Genomic DNA, 12094 nt, shown 5'->3' on the forward strand with positions numbered 1-12094 from the left:
GGCACATGTATACTAAGTTTCAAGTTGATTGGACTTCAACTTCATCAAAAACTACCTTGACCAAAAACTTTAACCTGAAGCCAAAAACTTTAACCTGAAATTTGCACTATCATTTTCTATGTTCAGTGAACCGTAAAATTGGGGTCAAAACTCTAATTGTGCATTTAAATTAGAAAGATCCTATCATAGGGCACATGTATACTAAGTTTCAAGTTGATTGGACTTCAACTTCATCAAAAACTACCTTGACCAAAAACTTTAACCTGAAGCGGGACAGACGGACGAACGGACGAACGGACGAACGAACAGACGGACGAACGAACAGACGGACGAACGGACGCACAGACCAGAAAACATAATGCCCCTCTACTATCGTAGGTGGGGCATAAAAATGGTCATTTGAAAGATTAAATTAGGTGCCAGGAGATTGAGAATGCAGGATTTTGCTCTATTTATGCCAGAGCTTCTGGGGGCCTTGAGCGCCCCCCCCCCAAACCCCCTGCCAGAAGGCACCAAGCTTACAGCTTGGTGGGCGTCCGGCTTCGCCGAACGCATGTTATAGCCGCCTATAATTTTAATTGAGCCTTCTACTTCAATTTCAATGGAAAGCCCTGATGACACGAGGTCCCACAATAAAGTGCACAGGTAAATGAAATAAAAACTTGATAAAAGGCGTGTTTTCATGATCCTATAGGTAAAAATGTAATTATAAGTATTGAATGCTTTTTTTTGTAACTTTATAGGGTTGTAAAAGCGTTGACCGTGCGCACATTTTTAGTATGAAGCGCTTCCGCGCTTCATACAAAATGTACTTCGGTCAACGCTTTTACACCCCAATAAATTTACAAAAAAGAGCATTCAATTCTTAAATAATAACTGAAGATTTATTCAAGGTTCAACTGTCTAAGGGCAAAATAATGCATGTTCAGCAACAAAAAGAAACTAAATATCTGGTAAACTAACAATTCTGAAATAGGATGATCTATTTAATGTTTTATCCATGGCCTACTGTTCAGATAATGATTGATAACACCAATAAGTTTTATTGTGCTTCTATTTCATTTTAAAATTACAGTATTTGAATCTATAAAAACATCATTGACCTTTTACAAATGAAGGATTGAACAATTTTTCAAAGTATAATACAAATTTTTACTCATCTATCATCTAATTTTCTTTGAGGCTCAGACACCACTCTGTACAATCCCTATCACTGAATTATAACGTACATACAAAATTAAAATGCTGTGGTATGATTGCCTATGAGACAACTATGCAACTGAGTCCAACATGACATAGATGTAAGGTCACCTTACAAACTTCAATTATGAGCAAAGCCCATATTGTAAAGTAAGCTATATATAAGGCCCTGATACAAAAAATGTAAAACAATTCAAAAGAGAAAACCAACAGCCTGATTACGTACTTGCTTCATCCTGATCTCCTATTTCCACTGTAAAACTGGCCACTAAATTTGCACCTGTTTTCTTTTCATGCATCAGACCTTGAAACCTTGAGCTGAAATAAAAACACCATTGATAATATACACACACACAAAAATAATAGTAATATGATTAACAGTGTATAATAAAATGATGGCTAATAAAAACATTTGCACCTTACAAGTTTTAAATCAATACATGTACATCAAAACTATAAACCTTCAGGAAACTTGTATAAAACTCTCTCAGTTATTCTCATTCCAGTAAAATGTTTTAGCCTCGAAAGAATTAAGTTCAAGGTTTTGTTCCAATGTAGGAAAATGTATAACTATCAGAAAATATTAGTCAAAACGTCCTTCTGTCTTATAAATATGATCAACAACATTATCTTCAATACTTAAATTACTTTTCAGTATTTACAACAGATGTTAAACTGTATATTAATGATACCAAAATAATGTATAGAAACTGAAAAGTGTTTAAACCATGAAAGAGTTCAAATTGGCTGGTGATGAATGGCAAGGAAATTAATTTCTCACAGACCATTTGAACCAAGTGATCTAGAAATAAAGATGATGACGACAATCGCTGTTTTATGTCCAATGGCCAATTACTGTGGATTCCTTTATTTTCGTGGGTATCATTTTTTGTGGATTCAGGAAATCTTACACTTATGTGGATATTTAACTTCATGGTTTTGCTGTCGTCTGCATACAAGCATATAGAAGATTTGTCATTTATTGAACATTTAAATTCGTCGTTCATCTGTACCCACAAAATCAACGAAAATTGGTATCCAATGAAAAACTAAGAATCCACAGTAAAGGCATATTCAGAATGAAAACATATTGATGAAATATGAATATAAACTTTACTTTAAATGAGACAAACACACAAGCTGGATCTGTAACATGCAAGTTCATAAAGTAACATTCCTTGTTCTTACTCTTAAATACTTAGGGAAGAAGCCACAAATACCAACTTTTATAAATCTTAAGTTGATTCAGAAGTGGATAGATCCTCCTCCTGCATTGAAGTGAGACCGACAAAAAAATACAATGTCTTTTAAATAAAGATCTCTCCTCCCTGTAAACAAACTTCCATATGGTTCTGAGATGCTATTTTAAAAGCAGATTTTGAGGTAGGAGCCGTATTTCAGTCATCAGAAGCAATTGAGTTTTTCAAGTACTGTTCTTCATTGAAGTAAAAAACATATATTGTACATATGATAAATTTCAGAAAAACCATAAAATAAAAAACAAACAAATTCATAGGCAATAAATTCCTCATTTGGGCAAATAATTTTCACAAGAAATAAGTAAATATAAAGTAGATTACAGAAGCATGCTCTTTAAAAAAAAAAACTGGTCAGATCAAGCACTAAATCTACTGTGATCAGGAATCAGGTATTTTTTTGTTATTCAATTCTTGAGATAAATATGCTGAATGTTGCCAAATTTTTTAAACTAGTGACCAACAAAGTTTAAGTGGAAACTGTGGGTTAAATACATCTACTGAGGAATATATATATACTGACATAGATATAGTGTTCCCAGATATATCCAAGAACTAAGAGAAGACGAAGATGTATGTAACCCCGACTGCCACATGAAAACAATGGCAAAGATGGTGAATAAAAAGGTTATGCCTTAAAGTAGGTCAGAGATGAGACTACTCCTCCCCTGATCTTTATACAATTATTTTCTATTGTAATTGATATAAAATGCTTTTTTGTGATGACATTCATTTAAACATCTTTAATATGAAATGTAATTTGAATAGAAAAGAAAAATAATGGATTATCCGATGAGCATGATCAGATACTTTGTGCTTATTCATATCTGCAAAACAATGATCCTGAAAAACAACTTCTATCAATTAATTACAAGCTATATTACTTACAACTGATTTAAGTAATCTTCCATAAACTCAGGTTTCACAGCATGAACTACATAGAAAAGAAATCTCAAAATACTACATGGTTATAAACAAAAGGGGTAAAAAAACATTTTGAGAAGACCCCAAATCACAATGTGTCAAGATTTGCATTGAGGCTTCTAACAAAAGTGTCATACTTCTGAAAATGCAAAAGATATATGAAAGAATATTTGTGCAAAAGCTTTAAAAACCAAATTATTTTCTAATTAGTATTTTTACTATTTTATATTTATAAGGGCTGTTTCAAGTAAATAAGCAATTGGTATTTAGCAAGGAAGCTTAAGGCATGGCGGAGCATAAAAGTAATTATAACATTTCTTAAGCATTATAAAAACACTTTAGATGTCTTTTTAGTTTTTTTTTGTGTTTGTTGTGTTTCTGTTTCATTGAGGTATATCCCTTCTCTTTTTCAGAAATGAATAATTTACAGCAGAGGTTATTTTGAAGCCTTGTGTTCTTATAGTATGAATCATAAATTAAGATGATATTCATTGAAAAAAAACTAATTACATGTACTTACACTGTATTTCATACACTGTTTCCTTGGACGAAAGAAGACTAGAATGTGATTCTTTAGTAGGATTTAATGTTCGTACTCTGAGTAAATTTTTGAAGAATCCTCCATTTTTAGATGTCTGCTGTTCTTCTTGTTGTGGTTGTACTTCAGCAGCATCTTTATTAGAAAGCAGTGTCTGGGATGTGCTTAAAGATCTAAAAATAAGAAATTTCACAAATTAATACAATTTCAAGGTCAAATGGCAAAATAAAATAGCTACTACATGTATATAACTAAATTGAAAACCAAATACTCTTGCAAATCACTAAAAAAGAATATACAATATCTTGCTTGCACTATCACATATTAAGTGAACCTTGAAATGTTGATCAAAACCTTTATTTCCCATTTCAATATTCAGTTAACCCTTTAAATTGGTCAAAACCCTTATTTTGCTTAAAGGGAAAATTCGCAAATTATTTTTTTTCATATTTTCAAAATATTAAAGGATTATTCGTATAGATGAGTGAGTTAATCGATTTTTAAATCAGACTAACAATTCTCGAAACAAATCGCCATCTTGACCCGATTTCGATACTATGAACCATGTGACATCTCATTACAAAAAAGTTCTAGTTCATGGCATGACATGTCCGTTAATTAATCAGTGTAAAAATGACTTCTCAAGATTATGGATATTCTGAGTAATGGAAAAAAGCCTACATTGTTTCCCCGATCCAGTGAAAAAGAAAGAATTGTGCCAGACTTGGATCTACAACCTAAACTTACAAGAAGCAAGCTTTACAAGTACCAAGAACAAGGTTGTGTGTGAGGACCATTTTGAAACATCTTGTTTCGAAGGAAATATGATGGTAATTATAACTTTTTTCTTGGTACATGTAGTTATATCTAAAGTTATTGTATAGATAGTTATTGCTTCTCTGTTGTAATTTTATCTCTGGTAGAGATTTACAACCATGCCTTATTTATTTGTATAGCTTTTTTGCCGGTTCATGTTCAAGTGGATTAGTATAGAATAATTCCGACTTAGATTATTAAAATAAGAAGTATGAAAAGCAGACAATTTCATAAAATCAAGTATTGCTAAGATTGATTAGAATATTTAAAAATTCTTTATGAAATGGTAAACAAAATTTTAATCTCATGTTACAACAAATTACCCTTAACCAGAATTTAACCTGATCTTAATTCATAGTAAAATACAGCTAAAGAAAGTACACAAAATTTTATTTTGAATACTGTCTTTTTGGGCATGACAACCTTCTGTTCAAATTTCATAAAATTCTGAAAATTTTGAAACAGAATTTAACCACACCCTATGTTAAACATTGAAAAACTGATACTGATCATTCTGATTGAATCTAGGATCTTGCTTTTGCAACATATATATATATAATGTGCCTTGTAAATGAGAACCAGATGCTCCTAGCAGGGTGCAGCTTTATACGACCGCAGAGGTTGAACCCTGAATGCTGGGACTAGTATGGAAACAACATTCAAGCTGGATACAGCTCTGAATTTGGATTGTGATTAAATAGTTGACACAGCATAGGTTTCTGACACAGAAGGAATGTGGTCTAATGAAATTAAAAAGTTTTATTTGCTTTTGAGCAATTCACTATGCTCTTGAATATTAATCCTCTAAAAAAAAAAGCATTTGAAGAAATTTTCTTTTTAATTTCTGAAATCTGAAATGAGAAAAATTAAATCCCCCCTTATTTTTTCACCCCCCCCCCCCTTTTCCCTTATTCCAAAATGATCTCAATTCAATTTCTAATGGCGTTTGCAACAATAACTACTCATTTAATTACATCATAACATATTAAAATATAAAATGTCATACAGTCATGGTTAAAATTAATATTAATTAATAGTAACTTCTAAAAACAAGAGGCTCTCAAGAGCCTGAATCGCTCACCTGAATTTTTTTGGTTTAATCTCATATCAATGATTATTTTGGCTTTTCAATTTATTTAAATGTTCTTTGAATCGTCCTATTTTCTTCAAAAGCAAAAAAAAAATCATTTTCTCCTATGTTCTATTTTAGCCATAGGAGCTATGTTTCTTGACATACAAGGAAATGAAATATAAAATTTACACTAGATACTCTGAAACTCTAAAACTCATTTAGCCTAAGTTTGGCTGAAATTGATACAGCAGTTTCAAAGGAGAAGATTTTTTAAAGTAAGTCAACATGATGAACAAATTGTGAAAAAAAGTCTTTAAAGGGCAATAACTCCTTAAGAGGTCAATTGACAATTTTGGTCAAATTGACTTATTTGTAGATCTTACTTTGCTTAACATTTTTGCTATTAACAGTTTATCTGTATCTATAATAATATTCAAGATAATGACCAAAAACTGCAAAATTTCCTTAAAATTACCAATTAAGTGGCAGCAACCCAACAATGGTTTGTTTGATTCATCTTAAAATTTCAGGGCTGATAGATCTTGACCTAATGAACTTTTTAACCCCTGTCAGATTTGCTCTAAATGCTTTCGTTTTTGAGATATAAGCCAAAAACTGCATTTGACCCCTATGTTCTATTTTAAGTAACGGTGGCCATGTTTTTTGACGGATCAAAAATCGAAGCACACACTTTGTGCAGGATAATCTAAGGAACAATCATGCTAAGTTTCATCCAAATCCATTCAGCAGTTTCAGAGGAGAAGATTTTTTAAAGTTAGCAAATATGATGAACAAATTGTGAAAAATTGTCATTAAAGGACAATAACCCCTTAAGGGGTCAATTGACAATTTTGGTCATATTAACTTATTTGTAGATCTTACTTTGCTGATCATTTTTGCTGTTTACAGTTTATCTTTATCTATAATAATATTCAAGATAATGACCAACCAGGTGCTCCGCAGGGCGCAGCTTTATACGACCGCAGAGGTCGAACCCTGAACAGTTGGGGCAAGTATGGACAAAACATTCAAGCATGATACAGCTCTGAATTTGGATTGTGATCAAATTTTTGACATTACATGGTTTTTTTTTACACAAAACAAATGCCAAGATTTTACAAATCAATTAAAGATTTCTTCTTCAAACTTTTTAAATCTAAAATTAAATAGTTGACACAGCATAGGTTTCTGACACAGAATGAATGTGGTCTAATGAACTTAAAAGGTTTTTTTTGCCTTTGAGCAAATCACTATGCTGTTGAATATTAATCCTCTCAAAAAAATGTTTGAAGAAATTTTCTTTTTATTTATGAAATCTGAAATGAGAAAAATTTACCCCCCCCCTTTTTTTTCACATCCCCGTTTCCCTTTTTCAAAACTGATATCAATTCAAATTTCTAATGGAGTTTGCAACAATAACTACTCATTTAAATACATCATAAAATATTAAGATGTAAAAAAACTGCTTGTTATCACTGAATGGTAAAGATTATTTAAATTTATCAGTTGGTAGTAAAAAGTGTATATACATTGTATATTGTATATAACAAAGATTTAAGTTGATTCTGGACAAAGAAAGATAACTCCAAATAAAAAAAATTCTTGCTATTGCACAAATAGGATATTTCTTGCTTACTATTCTGGACAAAGAAAGATAACTCTAATTAAAAAAAAATTTGCTATTTCACAATATTGTGCAATTAAATATTTCTTGCCATTGCACAATACTGTGCAATTGAAAAGACTTGCTATTGCACAATACTTAATATAATAATTTTAGATCCTGATTTGGACCAACTTGAAAACTGGGCCCATAATCAAAAATCTAAGTACATGTTTAGATTCAGCATATCAAAGAGGCCCAAGAATTCAATTTTTGTTAAAATCAAACTTAGTTTAATTTTGGACCCTTTGGACTTTAATGTAGAATTTGAAATTTGAAAACAGGACCAACAAGAATGTGTCCAAAGTACACGGATGCCCCACTCACACTATCATTTTCCATGTTCAATGGAGCATGAAATTGGATAAAAAATATAATTAGGCATTAAAATTAGAAAGATAATATCATAGGGAACATGTGTACTAAGTTTCAAGTTGATTGGACTTCAACTTCATCAAAAACTACCTTGACCAAAAACTTTAACCTGAAACATGCACTTTCATTTTCTATGTTCAGTGGACCGTGAAATTGGGGTCAAAAGTTTAATTTGGCTTTAAAATTAGAAAGATCATATTATAAGGAACATGTGTACTAAGTTTCAAGTTGATTGGACTTCAACTTCATCAAAAACTACCTTGACCAAAAACTTTAACCTGAAAAACTTTAACCTGAAACATGCACTTTCATTTTCTATGTTCAGTGGACCGTGAAATTGGGGTCAAAAGTTTAATTTGGCTTTAAAATTAGAAAGATCATATCATAGGGAACATGTGTACCAAGTTTGAAGTCGATTGGACTTCAACTTCATCAAAAACTACCTCGACCAAAAACTTTAACCTGAAGCGGGACAGACGGACGAACGAACGGACGAACGAACGGACGCACAGACCAGAAAACATAATGCCCCTATGTGGGGCATAAAAATGAAGAATCTACATACACAGTTAGATTTGGCATATCAAAGAACCCCAAGGATTCAATTTTTGATGAAATCAAACAAAGTTTAATTTTGGACCCTTTGGACCTTAATGTAGACCAATTTGAAAACTGGACCAAAAAAACTTCAATAATCAAGAATCTAAGTACATTTTTAGATTCAACATATCAAAGAACCCAACCGATTCATTTTTTGTCAAAATCAAACTAAGTTTAATTTTGGACCCTTTGGACCTTAATGTAGACCAATTTGAAAACGGGACCAAAAGTTGAGAATCTACATATACAGTTAGATTCGGCATATCAAAGAACCCCAATTATTCAATTTTGATGAAATCAAACAAAGTTTAATTTTGGACCCTTTGGGCCCCTTTTTCCTAAACTGTTGGGACCAAAACTCCCAAAATCAATACCAACCTTCCTTTTATGGTCTTAAGCCTTGTGTTTAAATTTCATAGATTTGTATTTACTTATACTAACATTATAGTGCGAAAACCAAGAAAAATGCTTATTTGGGTCCCTTTTTGGCCCCTAATTCCTAATCTGTTGGGTCCTAAACTCCCAAAATAAATACCAACCTTCCTTTTGTGGTCATAAACATTGTGTTTAAATTTCATAGATTTCCATTTACTTAACCTAAGGTTATTGTGCAAAAACCAAGAAAAATGCTTATTTGGGCCCTTTATTGGCCCCTTATTCCTAAACTATTGAAACCAAAACTCCCAAAATCAATCCCAATCTTTCTTTTGTGGTCATAAACCTTGTGTCAAAATTTCATAGATTTCTATTAACTTAAACTAAAGTTATGGTGCGAAAACCAAGAAAATGCTTATTTGGGCCCTTTTTGGCCCCTTATTCCTAAAATGTTGGGACCAAAACTCCCAAAATCAATACCAACCTTCCTTTTATGGTCATAAACCTTGTGTTAAAATTTCATAGATTTCTATTCACTTTTACTAAAGTTAGAGTGCGAAAACTAAAAGTATTCGGACGACGGACGACGACGACGACGACGACGACGACGACGACGCAGACGCCAACGTGATAGCAATATACGACGAAAATTTTTTCAAAATTTGCGGTCGTATAAAAACTGCAAAATTTCCTTAAAATTACCAATTAAGTGGCAGCAACCCAACAATGGTTTGTTTGATTCATCTGAAAATTTCAGGGCTGATAGATCTTGACCTAATGAACATTTTTACCCCCATGTCAGATTTGCTCTAAATGCTTTCGTTTTTGAGATATAAGCCAAAAACTGCATTTGACCCCTATGTTCTATTTTAAGTTACGGCGGCCATGTTTTTTGACGGTTCAAAAATCGAAGCACACACTTTGTGCAGGATACTCTAAGGAACAATCATGCTAAGTTTCATTCAAATCCATTCAGTAGTTTCAGAGGAGAAGATGTTTGAAAAATTGTTAACGACGACGACGACGGACGCCAAGTGATGAGAAAAGCTCACATGGCCTTTTAGGCCAGGTGAGCTAAAAATGGGGAATGTGTCCAAAGGATACAGATGATGCCCACGCTAGCATATAACGTTATGAAGGGACATAACTGAAGAACTGTAAAAGTGAAGCTGCCAAAAATTAAGAGGTAATAAGCATTATATACAAATGTACACATTTCATTAAATTTAGTTGAGACAAGCTTAAGATGAGAGAACAGAAACTAAAAAATTCTTCAATTTTTCCGTTTATAAAGGGGCATAACCCTAGAATGGTAATCAAAGTGCTTGTCATCACTGAATGGTAAAGACTGCTTTAATTCATCAGCTGGTAGTCAAGTGAATATTGCATTGTATATTGAAAGAAAAGAGGTTCACCAAAGGGAAAAGAGAATAATACTAGACCAATAGTGCTAGAAATAGAAACAATGAGTAACTAAACTATTAAACACTGCAATAAAATTAATAATCAACAATATCATATTTTAATATATCAATCAAATATAACTCTGCCACATATAGGTGTAATACCACCAAATCATGGTACGTCACATCCGGTTGCATACGAAAGTAGGCCTAAAAAAATATTCCCTTGAATTTGACAGTTGTAGAAAATTAACCCTGCATTTCAATGCACTTAAATTTTTCAGAGTCGTAAATATGTATGTTGGATGTCTGAAAGCATCATTCTTTTTTTATTTGATGGTCTTATAAAATATTTTGGAACGTTAAGGTTACATAGTTACCAAAGCAGGTAACCAGTAAATAACAGTGTAAAAATTGGGTTGTTTACTTCCGGCGGTGGTTACTTTCTTATATGCAATGAAATGTAGTGTGAAATTTTCACTGTATCACCGGAAAGGATTGAACTTTACACATGCAAAGTATTTCTTTGGTTGAAATAAAGGTAAATACTGTACAATTTTTTTGAAAGTGCCAATTTAACAAAGACTAATAGGGACAAATCAATGGTGGTATTACACCTAGGCCTATATACAAAATGTAGCATTGATTTAAGTTGATTCAACTACTTTTCTGGACAAAGAAAGATAACTCCAATTTTCAAAGATTTCATAAAGCATTGGTTTAACAGGTCGAGAACTCTAGATTTTCTGACGTCAGAATATATTTGCATAGTAATTTCCAAAACACAAGGCCAATGTGGCCTTGAAAAACTGACCAATCGACTCAATGAACTACAATGCATTGTGGGCTACTACGAGTAAACTACTACTTAAAACACGTGGAATTAGTGGGAAAACAGTCAATTAATATATTGTCTGGGACTCTCATTACCAAAGTTTTTATTCTGCAAATATATTTAATGTAAAATATATAACGTAATCTTCAATTTGCATGCTCAGATTAAAAAAATATTGTTTATTGGCTTCACGATTCGACTTTCTTTTTCGCTTTGCAAAAGTAGTTGAACCGGTTTTGTGCATCGTTATAAATTGAACCTGCATTAATTTCACGACATGACACAGTGAAATATCCAATGAAGTGACCACTGTCCAGTAAGAAAATCATTTGAGCTCTTTTAAACCTGTATAATGTCATTGCAAAATCATTTCCGCCTAGAAAAACACGAAACTTTCATTGAAACACTTCTTTCTGTACTGAATGTGTATTTTTTTTTTATCAGGACCTGAACTAATAGTAAGAACATCAAAATATTCAGTATGCTAAAAAGAAGTGTTATGAAAGCGGCAGGGGCGGGTCCAGCCATTTTAAAAAGGGAGGTCCTAACCCTGGACAAAAGGGGTGGGGTTCCAACTACATGTCCCCATCCAAATGCACTGATCATCCGAAAAAGGGTGTCCATCCCCCGGATTCCCAGCCCCCCCGGATCCGCCACTGAGCGGGTACGGTATATAGCTCAATACATTTTTTATAGTTTAAATTCATCCATCGATAATATCCGTTTGTTGCTAATTTTATCACAAAATATACCTCATTTTTAAACAAAAAACGGCCCAATTAGATATATAAAAGGACAAGAAATCTATCCCATAAAAAAAAAATATATTGTATAGGAGCCTGTATTTCAGTGGTTGTCGTTTGTTTATGTGTTACATATTTGTTTTTCATTCATTTTTTTTTATATAATTAAGGCCGTTAGTTTTCTCGGTTTTACATTGTCATATCGGGGACTTTTATAGCTGACTATGCGGTATGGGCTTTGCTCATTGTTGAAGGCCGTACGGTGATCTATAAATGTTAAATTCTGTGTCATTT

At 32.6% G+C, this 12094-nt stretch overlaps 1 protein-coding gene across 2 annotated transcripts in view; it reads right to left on the reverse strand.

Annotated features, from left to right (window-relative positions):
• LOC143075746 (protein NipSnap-like) overlaps positions 1-12094 on the reverse strand; it is a 31695-nt gene that overhangs the window by 14040 nt on the left and 5561 nt on the right. For both annotated transcript variants that reach the window (XM_076251308.1, XM_076251307.1), the window contains exons 2-4: positions 3901-4091; positions 3345-3390; positions 1427-1518 (exon numbers count right to left, since the gene is read on the reverse strand). In XM_076251308.1, coding sequence (XP_076107423.1) covers positions 1427-1518; positions 3345-3390; positions 3901-4091 — 329 coding nt within the window. The remainder of the gene's footprint in view (positions 1-1426; positions 1519-3344; positions 3391-3900; positions 4092-12094) is intronic.

The sequence above is a fragment of the Mytilus galloprovincialis genome, chromosome 5, assembly GCF_965363235.1.
Source record: "Mytilus galloprovincialis chromosome 5, xbMytGall1.hap1.1, whole genome shotgun sequence".
Lineage (NCBI taxonomy): Eukaryota > Metazoa > Mollusca > Bivalvia > Mytilida > Mytilidae > Mytilus > Mytilus galloprovincialis.